The sequence below is a fragment of the Giraffa tippelskirchi genome, chromosome X (genome assembly GCF_054371585.1).
Source record: "Giraffa tippelskirchi isolate mGirTip1 chromosome X, T2T-mGirTip1v1.2.pri, whole genome shotgun sequence".
Lineage (NCBI taxonomy): Eukaryota > Metazoa > Chordata > Mammalia > Artiodactyla > Giraffidae > Giraffa > Giraffa tippelskirchi.
The window spans coordinates 93,111,219-93,130,416 of NC_137289.1; the positions used below are offsets into that span (position 1 = coordinate 93,111,219).

At 41.1% G+C, this 19,198-nt stretch overlaps 1 protein-coding gene across 4 annotated transcripts in view; it reads right to left on the bottom strand.

Moving 5' to 3' along the window:
- SLC9A7 (solute carrier family 9 member A7) overlaps positions 1 to 19,198 on the bottom strand; it is a 164,213-nt gene that overhangs the window by 58,583 nt on the left and 86,432 nt on the right. For all 4 annotated transcript variants that reach the window (XM_081567091.1, XM_081567090.1, XM_081567092.1 and 1 more), the window contains exons 4-5: positions 11,691 to 11,767; positions 7,856 to 7,968 (exon numbers count right to left, since the gene is read on the bottom strand). In XM_081567091.1, coding sequence (XP_081423217.1) covers positions 7,856 to 7,968; positions 11,691 to 11,767 — 190 coding nt within the window. The remainder of the gene's footprint in view (positions 1 to 7,855; positions 7,969 to 11,690; positions 11,768 to 19,198) is intronic.

A 19,198-nucleotide genomic window follows, 5' to 3' on the forward strand; every position in this document is an offset into this window, starting at 1 on the left:
TGCCCCATGGACAAATCCAATGGGAAAGCAGAAGGCATAGGAACCTTTGAAATCTTCTGTACAAGTCAGCCTCCCAGTGCCAAGAAGAGAGTGGAGAAGGATGGTGTGTAAACCTGGAGGAGCAACTAGAAGCCATCCAACAATGCACAGCAAAGTCCAAAGACTTAATAAAGTGAAGGCTTGAGCTACATAATTTTCAAAAGCCCTTTTGACTTTTAAACACTATTTTCCTAAAATACTACTGTGAAAGTGAAAATCGCTCAGTCGTGTCCAACTCTTTGCGATTCCATGGACTACAGTCCATGGAGTTCTCCAGGCCAGAATACTGGAATGGGTAGCCTTTCCCTTCTCCAGGGGCATCTTCGCAACCTAGGGATCAAACCCAGGTCTCCCGCATTGCAAGCAGATTCTTTACCAGCTGAGCCACAAGGCAAGTCCAAAATACTACTGTACCAATAGTAAAAATACAATGTACACTTAGCTCATTTATCTATGACAATAAATACTAGCTTTATAATTAATTTTAATAATTAACACTTTGCACTGGTCTAAACTTGGCTGTTCTGATTTTCAATCTCTCATTCTCCCTGCCCATCACCTTAGAAAGCAAGGCAGGAAGTCTGCCATGGCCCTCCTGGGCAACCCTGTGCCCAACCAAGATGAGGACTACAGGTGCGGACATTCAGGTGATGGTGGTAGAGGAGGGGATGACAGACTAGGCAAGTGACTTCTAAAGGCAGGGAGTAAACAGGCGGCTCCCTTCACAGCTCAACCCTTAGAATCAGAGAGAACAGGGTCACAAAAGCTGTTTCCAACTGGACATGGACTGAGAAATTACAGTTCACTGACTGAAGACTGCTGTTACAGGTATCTTAAAAATGTGGGGAAAATAAAAGAATAACAGAAAAAAAAGAAAACAAAGATAATAAAACTTAAAAAAAATAAAACTCATTGCATATTAAAAAAAAAGAATAACAGAAAGAAAGAAAGAAAAAATATCAAGAACCTGACTTTGTTCATTCAACTAACTTTTCCTGAACACTCCATTTGTATACAAAAGAGCACTGAGCATTTGTAAACCCTCGGCACAAAGCAGCAAGTAATGTTATGTAAGAAACAGACCTGACTCTAGAGCTGTAAGAGCTACTAACTGAAGCAGTAAAGGAAGAATAACTAGGCAAGTGGCAGATTTGAATTCAGTTTCAAAGACTAAGCAAAAGACTGACCAGCCTGGGTTGTGCAACTAGAGGATTACTTTCTGACAGCACTGATCACAGGTTTTGAAATCTATGAATGGGTCTGGTTGTCTCAAGGGGTGTAAAGGTGCCAGGATTACAATGAGAGGAATCACCGCATAATGGTTCATAGGAAGGAACGGTGCTCATCTCCTCTGGTAGCTGTTTACAGCTACGTACTATGGGTTGGAAACATATTTTCTTCCTGAATTGTGGATCCAATTTTAGTCTAGTGCACAAAGATGGCACGTGGCACTCGTGGCACACAAGTACAGAATGGAGAGGGCTTCTGGTTACAGAGCAGCCTACATCACCCCACACATACACTGTTCCCATCAACGGGAAGACCAAAGACTGGAGCCAAGTACAGTGAAGTCACAAACAAGGACTTTTATTTTTTCATATCCCTCAATATCACGACATACCGCCAAATCAGAATTTTTGTTGGATACACCATGTGCAAGAAGTCAATCTGGTCTTATGTTTCCCTCTAACTCTACACTGAAGTTTTTATTTCTTTTATGGTCCAAATTCTCAAACAAAAGATTTTTAGGAAGCTGGTAAAACACTTTCAATTTACAAAAACATTCTACGTTTCAGAAAGATTTCCATTAAAAAGCAGTTAAAGTTAATGTTCTGATGTTTAGTAAGTTTCAAATTTCAATTTTCTAGAACTTCTATTTATATAAAATCCTTATTGTGCCAATCACAAGCCAAATAAAAATGGTGTGTCATGGTAATGCCTTCCATTATTTTCTACCACAGCATGGACACATTAAAGTGAAGTAAATAATTACAAAGATAATATGGAAAAATAAACCTTTCTATCCAATTAAATGCAGCAACACTAATAGTTCAGAAGACAGTATCAATAATCTTTATGTTACGCTAACTTGCCTTTGCTTATCGGTGGTACCAGTAAGATATTAGTAATAAACTTATAGATGAGTATAGTTAGTAATATATTTTCAGAAACAATAAACATCTTTCTTAGACTTTAAAGAATCGTTTCTCAACAATCCGGAAGTGTCAAAGATATTGTACTATTAGAATAATAAAGCTATATTTCAGAGTACTTGTGTTAAATGGTAACCTATTATTAAACATACACACAGGGATAACACAGAAATCTCTGCCTGAGTCTGAAAATGTTTATTAGTTCAGTTCAGTTGCTCAGTTGTGTCCGACTCTTTGTGACCCTATGGACTGCAGCACACCAGGCTTCCCTGTCCTTCACCAACTCCCGGACTTGCTCAAACTCATGTCTATTGAGTCGGTGATGCCATCCAACCATCTCATCCTCCGTCATCCCCTTCTCTTCTGCCTTCAATCTTTCCCAGCATCAGGGTCTTTTTATAGAGACCAATATAATCAGCAGATACTACACTCAATGCTTTGCATACATTATCTCATTTAATCTTCACACTAGCCCTTCATAATAGGAAATAGGTACCATTACTCCTAATTAATGAATGAGAAAACTGACACTCAGGAGATAGAGTTTGCCCGGGACACCCGGTCAGTGGCTGGCAGGGCTAGAACTCAAACCACCACTTGCAACTCCACACCCCACATTCTTGTCATAAACAAGGGTGCATCAACCAGCCAAACCTTCAGTATCAGTTTACTTAGAGTGTTTGTAAGAAAATAGTGGGGTGAAAGAGGTCAATGGTTTTCAGATCATTGAGATTTTTCAGAGCCACACAACTGTCTAGAGCTGTGCTATCTGATGTGGTAGCCACTAGCCACTTGGAGCTATGTGGAATGGGGAGGGAGGTGGGAGAGAGTCCCAAAAGGGAGGGGATATACGCTATGGCTGATTCGTGTTGAAGTTTGACAGAAAACAGCAAAATTCTGTAAAGCAATTATCCTTCAATAAAAATAAATTAATTTTAAAAATTAAATTAAATTAAAGTACTTACTTAAATTAAAGTACTTGGGGGCCGGGGGCGGCGGCCGACAGGGGCTAGGCCGGGCCTGGGGCCGGGGGCCGGGGGCGGTGGCCGACAGGGCCTAGGCAGGGCCGGGACCCGGGGGCCGGGGGCGGCGGCCGAGAGGGAAAACTAGCTAATCTGATCACACGGACCACAGCCTTGTCTATCTCAATGAAACTAAGCCATGCCGTGTGGGGCCACACAAGACGGATGGGTCATGGTGGAGAGGTCTGACAGATTGTGGTCCACTGGAGAAGGGCATGGCAAACCACTTCAGTATTCTTGCCTTGAGAACCCCATGAACAGTATGAAAAGGCAAAAAGATAGGACACTGAAAGATGAACTCCCCAGGTCAGTAGGTGCCCAATATGCTACTGGAGATCAGTGGAGAAATAACTCCAGAAAGAATGATGGGATGGAGCCAAAGCAAAAACGATACCCAACTGTGGATGTGACTGGTGACAGACGCAAAGTCCGAAGCTGTAAAGAGCAATATTGCATAGGAACCTGGAATGTTAGGTCCATGAATCAAGGCAAATTGGAAGTGGTCAAACAGGAGATGGCAAGAGTGAATGTCGACATTCTAGGAGTCAGCGAACTAAGATGGACTGGAATGGGTGAATTTAACTCGGATGACCATTATATCTACTACTGTGGGCAAGAATCCCTTAGAAGAAATGGAGTAGCCATCATGGTCAACAAAAGAGTCCAAAATGCAGTACTTGGATGCAATCTCAAAAACGATAGAATGATCTCTGTTCGTTTCCAAGGCAAACCATTCAATATCACGGTAATCCAAGTCTATGCCCCAACCAGTAATGCCGAAGAAGCTGAAGTTGAACAATTCTATGAAGACCTACAAGACCTTTTAGAACTAACACCCAAAAAAGATGTCCCTTTCATTATAGGGGACTGGAATGCAAAAGTAGAAAGTCAAGAAACACCTGGCGTAACAGGCAAGTTTGGCCTTGGAGTACAGAATGAAGCAGGGCAAAGGCTAATAGAGTTTTGCCACGAGAACGCACTGGTAATAGCAAACACCCTATTCCAACAACACAAGAGAAGACTCTACACGTGGACATCACCAGATGGTCAACACCGAAATCAGATTAATTATATTCTTTGCAGCCAAAGATGGAGAAGCTCTATACAGTCAGCAAAAACAAGACCGGGAGGAGACTGTGGCTCGGATCATGAACTGCTTATTGACAAATTCAGACTTAAATTGAAGAAAGTAGGGAAAACCACTAGACCATTCAGGTATGACCTAAATCAAATCCCTTATGAGTATATCGTGGAAGTGACAAATAGATTTAAGGGACTAGACCTGATAGACAGAGTGCCTGATGAACTATGGACAGAGGTTCGTGACATTGTACAGGAGACAGGGATCAAGAAAATCCCCATGGAAAAGAAATACAAAAAAGCAAAATGGCTGTCTGAGGAGGCCTTACAGATAGCTGGGAAGAGAAGAGAAGCGAAAAGCAAAGGAGAAAAGGAAAGATATTCTCATCTGAATGCAGAGTTCCAAAGAATAGCAAGGAGAGATAAGAAAGCCTTCCTCAGCGATCAGTGCAAACAAATAGAGGAAAACAACAGATTGGGAAAGACTAGAGACCTCTTCAAGAAAATTAGAGATACCAAAGGAACATTTCATGCAAAGATAGGCTTGATAAAGGACAGAAATGGTATGGACCTAACAGAAGCAGAAGATATTAAGAAGAGGTGGCAAGAATACACAGAAGAACTATACAAAAAAGATCTTCACGACCCAGATAATCACGATGGTGTGATCACTCACCTAGAGCCAGACATCCTGGAATGGGAAGTCAAGTGGGCCTTAGAAAGCATCACTACGAACAAAGCTAGTGGAGGTGATGGAATTCCAGTTGAGCTATTTCAAATCCTCAAAGGTGATGCTGTGAAAGTGCTGCACTCGCTATGCCAGCAAATTTGGAAAACTCAGCAGTGGCCACAGGACTGGAAGAGGTCAGTCTTCGTTCCAATCCCAAAGAAAGGCAATGCCAAAGAATGCTCAAACTACCGCACAATTGCACTCATCTCACATGCTAGTAAAGTAATGCTCAAAATTCTCCAAGCCAGGCTTCAGCAATATGTGAACCGTGAACTTCCAGATGTTCAAGCTGGTTTTAGAAAAGGCAGAGGAAACAGAGATCAAATTGCCAATATCCGCTGGATCATCGAAAAAGCAAGAGAGTTCCAGAAAAACATCTATTTCTGCTTTATTGACTATGCCAAAGCCTTTGACTGTGTGGATCACAATAAACTGTGGAAAATTCTGAAAGAGATGGGAATACCAGACCATCTGACCTGTCTCTTGAGAAACCTGTATGCAGGTCAGGAAGCAACAGTTAGAACTGGACATGGAACAACAGACTGGTTCCAAATAGGAAAATGAGTACATCAAGGCTGTATATTGTCACCCTGCTTATTTAACTTATATGCAGAGTACGTCATGAGAAACGCTGGGCTGGAAGAAACACAAGCTGGAATCAAGATTGCCGGGAGAAATATCAATAACCTCAGATATGTGGATGACACCACCCTTATGGCAGAAAGTGAAGAAGAACTGAAGAGCCTCTTGACGAAGGTGAAAGAGGAGAGTGAAAAAGTTGGCTTAAAGCTCAACGTTCGGAAAACTAAGATCATGGCATCTGGTCCCATCACTTCATGGGAAATAGATGGGGAAACAGTGGAAACAGTGTCAGACTTTATTTTTTTGGGCTCCAAAATCACTGTTGATGGTGATTGCAGCCATGAAATTAAAAGACGCTTACTCCTTGGAAGGAAGGTTTTGGCCAACCTAGATAACATATTTAAAAGCAGAGACATTACTTTGCCAACAAAAGTCCGTCTAGTCAAGGCTATGGTTTTTCCAGTGGTCATGTATGGATGTGACAGTTGGATGGTGAAGAAAGCTGAGCGCCGAAGAATTGATGCTTTTGAACTGTGGTGTTGGAGAAGACTCTTGAGAGTCCCTTGGCCTGCAAGGAGATCCAATCAATCCATCCTAAAAGAGATGAATCCTGGGTGTTCATTGGAATGTCTGATGTTGAAGCTGAAACTCCAATACTTTGGGCACCTCTTGCGAAGTGTTGACTCATTGGAAAAGACCCTAATGCTAGGAAGGATTGGGGGCAGGAGGAGAAGGGGACGACAGAGGATGAGATGGTTGGATGGCATCACCGACTCGGTGGACATGGGTTTGGGTAGACTCCGGGAGTTGGTGATGGACAGAGAGGCCTGGCGTGCTGCAATTCATGGAGTCGCAAAGAGTCGGACACGACTGAGCGACTGAACTGAACTGAATTTTAAAAAAATCAGCTATTTGGTTGCACTACCTCACATGTCAAGTGTTCAATAGCCGCACATAGCCACTGGCTACTGTAAAGCACTGGGAAGATTATGGAACATTTCTATCATTGCAGATAGTCTCTGCTGGCTAGCACTGATCTAGAAGACCCCCAAGAGGCACAGGGAAGTTGTTAGGGGGGGAATTTTAGTATCTTAGAGGTCATCACTGCCCAGAATGTTAGAGGGCATCATAGACACCAAAAAGACCTTTCCATCTGTACTATGAGAACAAGATCAGCTCTTTCTCCATAAATTCTTTCCCTACAATGGTGTGCTCTGTAGTTAACATTAGAGGAAAGAATAGCTATAACTACTTTATGTGAACTAATTCAGTTATGGGTTCCAACTTGAAGAGGAGAGCCTGTTTGTTTGTTCTGAGGGGCAGGGGAGGAAGGGTATATAATAATTCCACTTTTAAAAACTGGTTCAGATAACACTTGAAAAATACAAGGTAACAGATTTATGAATAGGAACCACATCACAGTGTATAGGAACACTGCACAAAAGGACTTCACAAATTAAATTACATTCACTACAGTACTGGTGTACATTTCTACTAAGCAAAGATATTATTTAAGCCAAATGATATGCTCTTAAAAAGAAGGCAAAAGCATAACACTGAGAAAAAAGACTGTCTAAGTGTAAAACTTATGACCAAATTAGACATTCTCAAATGAAAGACAAAAAGGAGGAAACACAGGTGGAAACAACTCAAGTGCTTGTTGGCAGATGAATGGATAAACAAAAATATGGTATATTCATACAATGGAATATTATTCAGATTTAAAAGGAAAGAAATTCTGACAGATGTTATAACATAGATGAACCCTGAGGACATCATGCTAAGAAAATAAGCCAGACACAAAGAGACAAATACTGATGATTCCACTTATCCAAGGTATCTACAGTACTCAAACTCATAGAGACAGACAGTTCAATGGTGGTTGCCCAGGTCTGGGAGGTGGAGTGGGGAGAGAATGAAGAGATGTCATTTAATGGGTACAGAGGTTCAGTTTTGCAAGACGAAAAAATTCTGGAGATTGGTTGCACAACAATATGAATATACTCAATACTGCTGAACTATACACTTGAACATGATTCAGGTGGTAAATTTTATGTTATTTTTAAAGTAATAATAATAATTTTTTAAAAAGGGGAAGGCAGGCCCTTCTTATAAAAGCCATCTAGGTCCATTAGACCACTTGATTTACTGGTCTCTTCCTCTACTTTTATGAAAGTTAATGATTGCTCTGAGCTTTTTAAGATTTAAATAATGGAACATTATGACAATAAGGCCAAATATGCAAATACCTGGGTCAGTAGCAGAGATAATTGCTCCAAAAAAGAGACAATCTGTGTAGTAAAATTTATCCGAGAGCTGCCCCACAATCTTCATGAGCTTCACCACACCATACATGAGATTTCTATAACAAGAAAAGGTAAACCGTGTCAGAAGAAAAAGATAGAAAAGAAAACCCACCTACTCGAATAAGCTGGCAAATAAACAAGCAGAGGAGTACTAGAATATTGCACTTCCAAAGAGGTTTGTGGAAACATTAGGGAGCTGCTGTGGTTCGACACTAACCAGCTGCTGCTGCTGCTGCTGCTGCTAAGTCACTTCAGTCGTGTCCGACTCTGTGCAACCCCATAGACGGCAGCCCACCAGGCTCCACCGTCCCTGGGATTCTCCAGGCAAGAACACTGGAGTGGGTTGCCATTTCCTTCTCCAGTGCATGAAAGTAAAAAGTGAAAGTGAAGTTGCTCAGTCATGTCCGACTCTTAGCGACCCCATGGACTGCAGCCCACCAGGCTCCTCCGTCCATGGGATTTTCCGGACAAGAGAACTGGAGTGGGATGCCACTGCCTTCTCCGGACACTGACCAGGAACATGTGCAAATAAGACTTTGGCACCAAGTAATGGTCTGCAGTTACTGTCAGCTTCCTGAAGTATATTGAGCATTCCATTTTCTTAAATTGTACTTATAACTATAAAGTATGATCCTCAACTAGCAACAGTTAGGGCATTTTAAGCAACTGGGTAGTAGAGAAGAAAGGAAGAGAAAGAACCCTGCAAAATGGGTAATGAATTGCTACAAAACTCCCAGGATTCTAAGTGCATTTAAAGTCATGGAAATGAATGGACTGGATCAAGCTGGAGAGAAAAAAAAAAAATGGGATGGCCACAAGGATCCAACTGGTCAACATTCTCTGCCAATAATTATTACAAAACAGGGAAAAGAGGCAAAACTCTTCAAAATCTTCCATTAAAATATCAGTGTACCCACTGACATATCTGGCTTCTCACTCTTTGCATGGGTTAGACAGGTGAGCAGCAGCCCTCCTTACACACTGTGAAGAATGTGATATGGCCCAAGAAGGACCACTAAGTTAATATTTCAGCTTGAGCAGAGCACATTTCCTACAGGACAGCTCACAAACTAGGGGGAGTAAGGAATGTTAAAAGGCCTAGTACTTGTTATTAAAGGGGTGTGTGTGTGTTGGCAGCAGCTGTAGGGATTAGGGGAATACAAACAACCACAGAATAAAGAGAAATTAAGAAAACAATCCCATTTACAATGGCATCAAAAAGAATACAACAGTTAGGAATAGATTTAACCAAAAATAAATAGGCACAGTATAGACTCATTGTACCCTATAGCCAATCTCCAGTAATAAGATTCTTGATAGTCAAGACCATATTATTGCTCATCTTTGTACCGTGGGTGTCTAGAACAGTAGATTGATTATCTAGGAGCTCAAGAACTATTTGCAGAGTTGAATCCTTTTGAGAATAAATAGTTATAATTTAAAGTTTTGCCTACTGTGTGCTGGACATTGTTCCAGACACTTAAACAGTTATATTTCAATTCACAAGAACTCTGTGATACCCTAGAGGAGGAAATGGCAACCCATTCCAGTATTCTTGCCTGGATAATCCCATAGAAAGAGATGCCTGGCGGGCTACAGTCTGTGGAGTCACAAAGAGTTGGACATGACTGAGCAACTGAACACTATGATACAGATTTGATTTGCTCTTTGTTGCTTATCCAAGGCTTCTTTCATCCACCTTTTAAGTATTTCTTAAAACTAGACCTTTCTCTACATTTCCTTCTATCATAAGCTTAGACCGGAGCAATAGACTTTTCTCTAGCAGCATTTTCCCCATCATCACCAATGCCAGTATCTTGTCACTCTCTTACAGGACAAAGTCCAAGCCCCTCCTTTTTTGGTGGCATAAAAGGCCCCTGCTTTTATCTTCAGCTTTCCAGATAATTTTTTTAAATTAACTAAAGTCCACAATTCATTCAGGTTTCCTTAGTTTTTACCTAATATCCCTTTTCTGTTCCAAGATTCCATCCAGGATACTACACTACATTTAGTCATCATATCTCTTTTGTCTCCTCTTGGTGTGACCGTTTCTCAGACTCTGCTTGTTTTTGATGACCTTGGCAGGTGGGAGGAGTACTATTCAGGTGTTTTGTAGAATCCGAGACCTGTCTGATTTTTTTTCTCATGATTAGATTAAGGTACTTTGATTTTAGGAGGAAGACACAGTGGTAAATACCATTCATATCACAAATATCTGAGGTACAGAGTATCGGCATGATTTACCAATTTGGGTGTTAATCCTGATCACCTGGCTGAGGTAGTATTTGTCAGGTTTCTCCACTGTAAAGCTACTCCTTCTTACTTTGCATGCTGTACTCTTTGTAAGGAAGTCACTATGCCCACAATCAAAGGGGGGAAGGGCCAAGCTTCAACTCCTTGAGGAGGACTGGATCTGCACCAATTATTTGGAATTCTAACAGATATGTCACTTCTCCCCCATTTATTTATTCATCCAATCATTTATTTATATCAGTATATGTGTGTCAGTCGCTCAGTCGTGTCCAACTCTTTGCAACCCCATGGACTGTAGCCTACCAGGTTCCTCTGTTCATGGAATTCTCTAGGCAAGAACAGTGGAGTGAGTAGCCATTCCCTTCTCCAGGGGATCTTTCCGACCTAGAGATCGAACCTGGGTCTCCTGCGCTACAGGCAGATTCTTTACCATCTGAGCCACCAGGAAGCCCTTTATATAAATACAGATGCAAAGATACTTGTTTTATACTTTGAATGGTAATGCAAAACAATGTTATTTATTTTGTTGTTCTTTAGTCATTAGGGGTTGGTTTCAGATTGGCTCTGTGTCCCTCTGACATGCTTTGGTATCCTTTTGTTTGCTTGTTTCTAAGCACTTCCTTATTCTCTGGCACTACAAAATGCCCCATTGTTATCCTGCATATTTGCTATCTGAGCCTAGAATCAGCCATCTCTGCAAAAGGCCTTGGCTCTTCACATTGAAGAATGACATTAGAAACCATGATCGGGGACTAGGTTTTATTTTATTTCATGTTAATTAATCTTAATTTCAATTTAAATACTCACATGTGGCTAGAGCTCCCTTGATGGCTCAAGCAGTAAAGAATCTGCCTGCAATGCAGGAGACACAGGAGACAAGGGTTTGATCCCTGGGTGGGGAAGATCCCCTGGAGGAGGAAATGGCAACTCACTCCAGTATTATTGCTTGGGAAATCCCATGGACAGAGGGGCCTGGTGGGCTACAGTCCACAGAGTCACACAGAGTCAGACACAACTGAGCACCCACATGCACACAATGTGGCAAGAAGCTACCACAGTGGATGATGTAACTCTAAATCTTAATTATAATCATCATAAACATCAAAATATTGGACTCCGGTAGTTGCCAGGGATTGGGGGCAGGGGAAATGAGGAGGTGTTGCTCAAAGGGTACAAACTTCCAGTGATAAGATTAATAAGTTTGGGGATCTAATGTACAACATAAGATCACAGCTAATGATACTGCATCATATACTTAATTAAATGTTGCTAACATGTTCTCACCACAAAAAAGAAATGGTAACCATGTGACCAGATAAAGGTGGTAGCTAAGACTACAGTGATAATCATTTTGCAATTTTCAAATGTGTCAAATTAACACACTGTATACCTTACACTTACACGATGTTATGTGTCAATTATAGTTCAATAAAGCTGGGGAAAAATATTCGACTGTGTGGACCCATGTGGATCTCATCTCTTTGGAAGTGTGGTAATTTGGTTATATGACAAAGCGCTCACTTACCCAATAATGAAGCAGGAAACGGCAGTCCCCAAGAAGGCATAGGCCAGAATAGACCCAAGATTTCTGAAAAAGTGTCTCTGAATAAAACAAAAAAAGCAGGAGTCAAGTTGTGAATTTTGACAGTGAACATTAGAAACACTACAAGTCTCTAAAAAGTGAAACTTTACTTACTGCTTTCATCAAATCAAGTAACAACTGAAGTTACTCCTGAAAAAGCAACTAGCCTTAGAACATCATGATTTTAAGATGCCCTTTGTCCTACCAATCACTGAGCAAGCAAGCAAGGCTTTAGTCAATTTCAGAAAAAAACTACTCTGGTTGATTGTATTAAATCACAGTGAGTATGTGTGTGTGTATGTGTGTGTGTGTGTGTGTGTGTGTGTGTGTGTGTGTGTGTGTGTGTGTGTGTGTGTGTGTGTGTGTGTGTGTGTAGACTGAACATTTTCACAGATTTAACCCAATGATTGTATTAAAGCACAGTGTGTGTGTATGTGTGTGTTTGTGTGTAGACTGAACATTTTCACAGATTTAACCCTATGATTGTATTAAATCACAGTGTGTGTGTGTGTGTAGACTGAACATTTTCACAGATTTAACCCTATGATTGTATTAAATCACAGTGTGTGTGTGTGTGTGTGTGTGTGTGTGTGTGAGTAGACTGAACATTTTCACAGATTTAACCGAAACTATTTTATTCTAGTGATTCAACTAGTCACTTTCAGTTCTGGTGGTACTTAGAAGAACATTACAGATACAAGTTTGAAACTAATAAGCTATGAAAGTGCAAAGGAGTTTTCAGCTTAACTCAGCATCAGAGGGGTCTCCTGATATTCATGTAAATTAATCTCTGGAGCCTGGGAAAGAGGGACAATAGAGATAGATGTGGAGAAACAAGAAACAGGTAGTTTCATCTAAAATGGGCAAATTTATAAGGGTGTACACACATGCATGTGCACAGATTTACTTCTCATAAATCATCAGGCCTGTGGATATTATGATGGGGAAAAACCCCATTCGTGGGACCCTGAGCCACGATCCTTATTTTTCAAGGCATAAAGCTGTTCTCATTGGACAATCAGAACTATGTTAACAAAAATGGGACAAGCAATATCTCCTAAACACTCTCATCAAACAGGAATCAGGAATATTTCATCTAAAAATTTTAAAAAGCAGGAGAGCCCCAGCATGTGAGCTGTGTACCACCAGGGAAAGAGAAGGCACAAGAAGAACTTGGCCTGGATCAAGCAGCCATCACAAAGTCGGACTAGACAAGGGGCTGTGGGCATTCCCTGGCCTGCATTTCAGACAGAGGATCTAAGACCTTGGCTTCTGCCCCTCTCTGAGGCTGTAAAGAAGGCATCAAGGAATCTCGAGTGCCCATACGACATCTTCTCAGAAGAGAATCCTTCAAAGGCTTCCCACACTAAGTCACCAAATGAAGGCACTGCCTGCACATATTATAGACATATTATGTTTGCCTCCTATATCAGTCACTGTCCTCAGTCTTTATCTTTTTAATGCTAATGCATTTATATGCCATTGTTTTGGAAAACAGTTTGATTTCCAAAAAAAAAAACAAAATTCAAAAACTGTGAGCCTTTGAAAGTTCCATCTGTTGTGGTCCTTTAATGGACTGGAACTTGGGTACAGAGTCGACGATAAGAAAGTGAAAGAAGGAAGAAAAGAGGCTGAGTCGCATGAAGGGGACAGAGGAGAGAGAGGGGGAGAGGGGGAGGGGGAGGGAGAGAGAGAGAGAGACATGGGGACCAGTGCTCTGATGGAACAAAGGCGTTTATTTAACATATTGTGAGCGTATATATATACTCTCTTACCAGCTAGCCCTTTTTAGCAGAGACAGGGATCAAAAATCTAACAAGTCATCCAGAAAGCCAAAGGCTAGAATCATTCTCAAGACAGGGGGTTGTAAAAGTTACTTTACATATCAGAAGGGAAGAGAGTTGTAAATAGCTGCTGTTCACCATGTGGAATCTCCATATGAATGAGATCCCCGAAAGCTGGCTTGCCAGCTCTCTGGCACCTGTATTCAGGTGCTATTAAGGAACATAGAATCCATGCAAGACTGAAAACAGCACACAGGAAGCCTCCTGTTAAATGTATCCTGACAACTCCCCCCTGTTTTATTATATTTGTAAAAAAGGTCCTGACCATATGAGTTTGTTTAGTATAAACCAATCTTATAGAAAGGCAATGGTAAACAACAAATAAAGTCACCAAGACAAACACCAAAGTTACAGTTTCAGACCCAATGCTGTGAATAATATTTTGAAATCAACCTCGTGGGTTTAGCCCAGATAACTAAATTGCTAGCTGCTCAGCTAAAGTCTCTAGATTAGTGAAAGAAGGCAGACATTTTAACAAGGAGTTCTGTTCGTACATACAGCGAGGCATTATTATGTATGTTTCATAAATGAATTTTGACTTGTACCCCAGTGGTAGGTACTATAATTAGATTGAACAGGAGTAACACTATATTGAGTAGAATCTCAATCACAATCAAAAGGGAATCATTTTTTAACAAGTATATAGTTAGCAATTAATACAGGTTACAAAAGGTAAAGTCTTATTAGCATGTTCTTGTAAAATGTCCGTTCCAAGTTTCAAGTTTTTAGGTGCTCACAACAGGTTTCCAGGTGTCTCCTAGTTTAGGCCCAATCTGTTTATTGATTTGAAGGTGAGGTGGGGAGATTTTTCTGTTAAGTCACTCAAGAAGTCCTTTGCCATGGTAATGAATTATTTCCCTAAGGTTTTTGTAGTGTAACCATGGTTTACAATTTAAGCAAAGTCCGAAAGAAAGTCTTTTTTTGGGAGGTGGGGCAAAAGCCCAAGTTTGTCCGGATTCTGTTGGTCCCATGCACAAAGGAAGGACTACATAACCTAGAGAAATGTTAATTAGTTTTTTCTTCTACTTCAGGGTGTGAGGACCCTTTAATGCTCTAGGGAGAAGGCATATGTATACAGTCGTCAGTAGAAACAATTGATCTTCTCTCCAGCCTTTTTATCACCTGTAGTAAGAAAGGGGGTTGGGTATGAATGATTAATTTGCCTCGGGCAAAGGGGTGGCACAAGCGACCAAGCTAAGCATAGCTAGGAAAATGTTTTCTGGATTCTGCGGCATTCCCTGTTGACAGACCATATTTTCAGCTCAATTAGTAAGGGTTTTTATTTGTCCCCAAGTAGGGAGGTTATAAGGTTGATGTCACCGAGGGCGGCGCTTCCTGGAGCTCTTTAGAGCTGCCATTGCCCATATTGGAATTTCTTCCTTCTGGGGTTTTTGTTGTTTCGTCTCTGTTTTGAAGGCTAGGGGCCCCCTTGAGTCCAATGTTCTGAAGAGGAAGCTATGTGAGTTCGTTGGATCCATCTGGGGAGATAAAAGAATACCGCTTTCCCTGTAAGATTAGTTTCCCAGATTTCCATTGTTTTGTTAACTCATCTTGGTACCAAATGGGCAGAGGAAGAGAAGTGTCCTCAATTCCTCAAAATGTTTTTCTGCTCTAGTTAAAATATCTATCTGTGGTAAATTTTAAAAATTTAAAAAATTTAAAACAAATAAAGCTGTATTCTAGTAAAGTCTGTTTTAGCTAGAGGAGACAGTAGTCCCCTTTTTTTAATTTTTAGAGAACATATACTAATCACCCCTGTCTCCAGACAGGCCATAAATTTTTCTGTACCTCTCAGAGTGTAACTGAAGAAGGAATTCATAGGACCTGGACTCCATCTTAGGCCTGTTTATGCTGATCATGCTTGGCCACCTCTCTAATGGACTCTAAACTCTGTGCTTAGTGCCTATGGAAACGACAATAGAAGGATAAGACCCCCGCCCAACAGGGGAACCTTGAAGATCATATCCAGGTTACTCATTGCCTAAGAGAAAACATACACTAATCACCTCTGTCTCTGGACAGGCCATAAATTTTTCTGTACCTATTGGAGTGTAACCTCGGGCTTATTGATTATTGGCCAATTGTTTAACTGTTTAAACACATAACACATAAATGATGAGATTATTGTGATTGTATTTACCCTTCCTTTGTTTATGTAAGTCTCAAGGAATTTGGGGTGGTGAGTTCAGACACGTACACATGGGGTATAAAAGATCTTCACAAATGCTGGTCGGGGCCCTTGGCTAAGAGAAGACTCTGCCTTGGGCCCGCCGGGGTAATAAACTGCACTCCACTACCTACATTGTCCTTCTGAGTGAGTTTGTTTCCCAAAACGCGGGGCTATAACATAACCTCGGGCTTATCAATTATTGGCCAATTGTTTAACTGTTGGAACACATAACACACGAATGATGGGATTACTGTGATTGCATTTACCCTTCCTAGTTTATGTAAGTCTCAAGGAATTTGGAGTGGTGAGTTTGGACTCATACACATGGGGTATCAAAGATTTTTACAAATGCTGGTCGGGGTCTTTGGCTAAGAGAAGACTCTGACTTGGGCCCACCGGTGCAATAAACTGCACTCCACTATCTGCACTGTCCTTCTGAGTGAGCGTTTCCCAGAACGCGTGGCTACAACAATGTGAGTAAAGTTTCTATCACATAAAGTTTTAATGTTGTAGGTTGGCCTTCTGGTCCCTCACGTGGATATACTTGAGTACTTTGATAAACCTCTTGTACTTTAGTTTGAGAAATTTCTGCAATTTGGCAAGAAATTTTTTGTATAGGCCAAGATTTGGGCCATAAATGTCTGGAAATGATAGTAATATTAGATCCAGTGTCGAGGAGACCAGAAGATTTTTTACCATTAATTTTGATATTTATATTTGATCGGGCAAATTCAGATATTAATGAAGTCCACAAGGATTGTTTTTGATCCGTACTGCCGAATCTGCCCGTTTGTACATCTTTAGAGGAGTTAATCAGAGAAGGCAATGGCACCCCACTCCAGTACTCTTGCCTGGAAAATCCCATGGACGGAGGAGCCTGGTGGGCTGCAGTCCATGGGGTCGTTAAGAGTCGGACATGACTGAGTGACTTCATTTTCACTTTTCCCTTTCATGCACTGGAGAAGGAAATGGCAACCCACTCCAGTGTTCTTGCCTGGAGAATCCCAGGGACGGAGGAGACTGGTGGCTGCCATCTATGGGGTTGCACAGAGTCGGACACGACTGAAGCGACTTAGCAGCAGCAGCAGCAGCAGCAGAGGAGTTAATAGAGATATAAGGAAAAAAATAATTGAGCCATTTTGTCTCTCTTTTTAAATTGCCATAAAATCTGGGATGACATCACAATTTGAATTTCTCCTCTATAATCTGAATCAATTACTCCAGGGTGAACAGTAATTCCTTTAGAAGTCAAACTAGAGCGGCCAAGTAAAAGACCGAAAGTTTGTGGGGGCAGCGCTTCAAACAGTCTGGTAGGTATTGGAGAGGGGACTGTTTGAGGGAAAAGATGGAATTTTTCCATGGTTATTGCCGGAGGTGACCTGGGGGGTCCCCTGCTTGGAGTTTTTTGGAATATGTTTCCCTTTAATGTCAGATTTAGATTTACAGTCTTTGGCCCAATGCACTCCTCTACGGTAGTGAGGGCAGATTTTGGGGGGTTTATTATTAACCTTCTTAGAGCAATCCCTTTTTAAATGGCTTTTATCTCCACATGTAACACATCTTTCATTTCTCTTTTTAAGGGCAGCAACCATTGTTTCAGCTAGCATTTGCATCTTTTGAGTTTCTGATCCTAGATTGCAACAAGCCTTCAAATAATCTATAATAGTGCCTGCCTCCTGAATAGGAGCTATGGCTTTTTGGCATTTTTGATTTGCATTTTCATAAGCAAGTAGTTTCTCTAGTTGTCTTTTAGCTTCTTTTCCAATTACAGCATGGGAAATAGCAGTTCGTAATCTAGCTAAAAAATCAGCATATGTTTCATTAGGTCCTTGCAATATCTTGGTGTAGCTACCTGTAGCTCCGCTTGAGGAGTAATTCGCTCCCAAGCCTTAAGGGCCACTGTTTTTACTTGTTCATATAGCAACGGAGGGCAGTGTATTTGAGTTTCTAAAGTGTCAAATGGTCCTGTACCAGTTAACATCTCAAAAGTAATTTGATTTTGGGGAGCGCCAGCTCAAGCATTTCTGTTAGCATGATCTCTGGCTATGTCATGAAACCACATTGTCCATTGAAGATATTCTCCTGGTTTAAGGAGAGCTTTTATTAAAGTACGCCAATCATGGGGAACAAAATTTCCCAGAGTGGATGTAACAGAATTTAGAAGTACTTTAGTAAAACGTGAATGTGGGCCATACATAGTTATAGCCTTTTTTATTTGTGCATATGATAAAAGTTAATAGCCTCATATTGAGGTATTACGTGCCCTTGAGCATCAGGATTTCTTAAAACTGGAAAAGCGGAAAAACCATCGGCTTCAGAGATTTGTGACTGAGAAGCCAGCCATTCAGAAAACCTCTGTCACGAAGGAGATTGCTTAGGGGAGTCATTGCTAAAATCATTAGGTTTTAGCAAAGGAGTGGCTTTTTTAAAAAATAAATTTATTTATTTTAGTTGGGGGCTAATTACAATATTGTAGTGGTTTTTGCCATACATTGACATGAATCAGCCATGGGTTTACATGTGTTCCCCATAAAGGAGTGGCTTTTAAATTTGCACCTGCTGGCAGCCGGGGAGAGCTTGGAACAACCCGGGGAGGGTTTGTAAATATATTATGTTGTTCCAATTGGGCCTTTTGTAAGGTTTTATCATTTAGTTTATATTTATGTAATAAGTGTTCTGCCTGTTGTTGAATATCTGGAGGGCCAGGATTACCTTGAAGTGGCAGAATCATAGTTTCAATAGGAGCCCTTAAAGGCCAGAAATCTGTAGCAATGTTTTTTTTTCCCTTTCTGGCGGTTCGTTTAGCATTCTTTTTGACCTGGTGCCAAATTTCTAAATCAATATCGCTTTCCTCAGGGAACCAAGGGTTACATTCAACCACTGTTTGAAGGCCAGTCTCTATTTCCTGGTGTAAAACTAAAAATCCCTGAGCTTTAAATAAGTGATAAAGTAAATATAAGTGATAAAGTAAAGTAAAAAAAGTGATTGGGCTTTCCCGCCGTAAAATCTATGTCGAAAATATTTAACAGCCTGAATAGGCTCGCCGTAATACCCATGTCTTTAGTACTTACCAGCTTCAATAAGCTTTCCAGGGTCACTCTGCCCGACCTGCCATATCCCAAGTCCCTGTTCTGGCACGCCAATTGTTGTGGTCCTTTAATGGACCGGAACTTGGGGGTACAGAGTTGACCGATAAGAAAGTGAAAGAAGGAAGAAAAGAGGCTGAGCCGCATGAAGGGGACAGAGGAGAGAGTGGGGGGAGGGAGGGGGAGAGAGAGAGACAGACAGACAGACAGCCACGGGGACCGGTGCTCTGATGGAACAAAGGCGTTTATTTAACATATTGTGGGCATATATATACTGTCTTACCAGATAGCCCTTTTTAGCAGAGACAGGGATCAAAAATCTAACAAGTCATCCAGAAAGCCAAAGGCTAG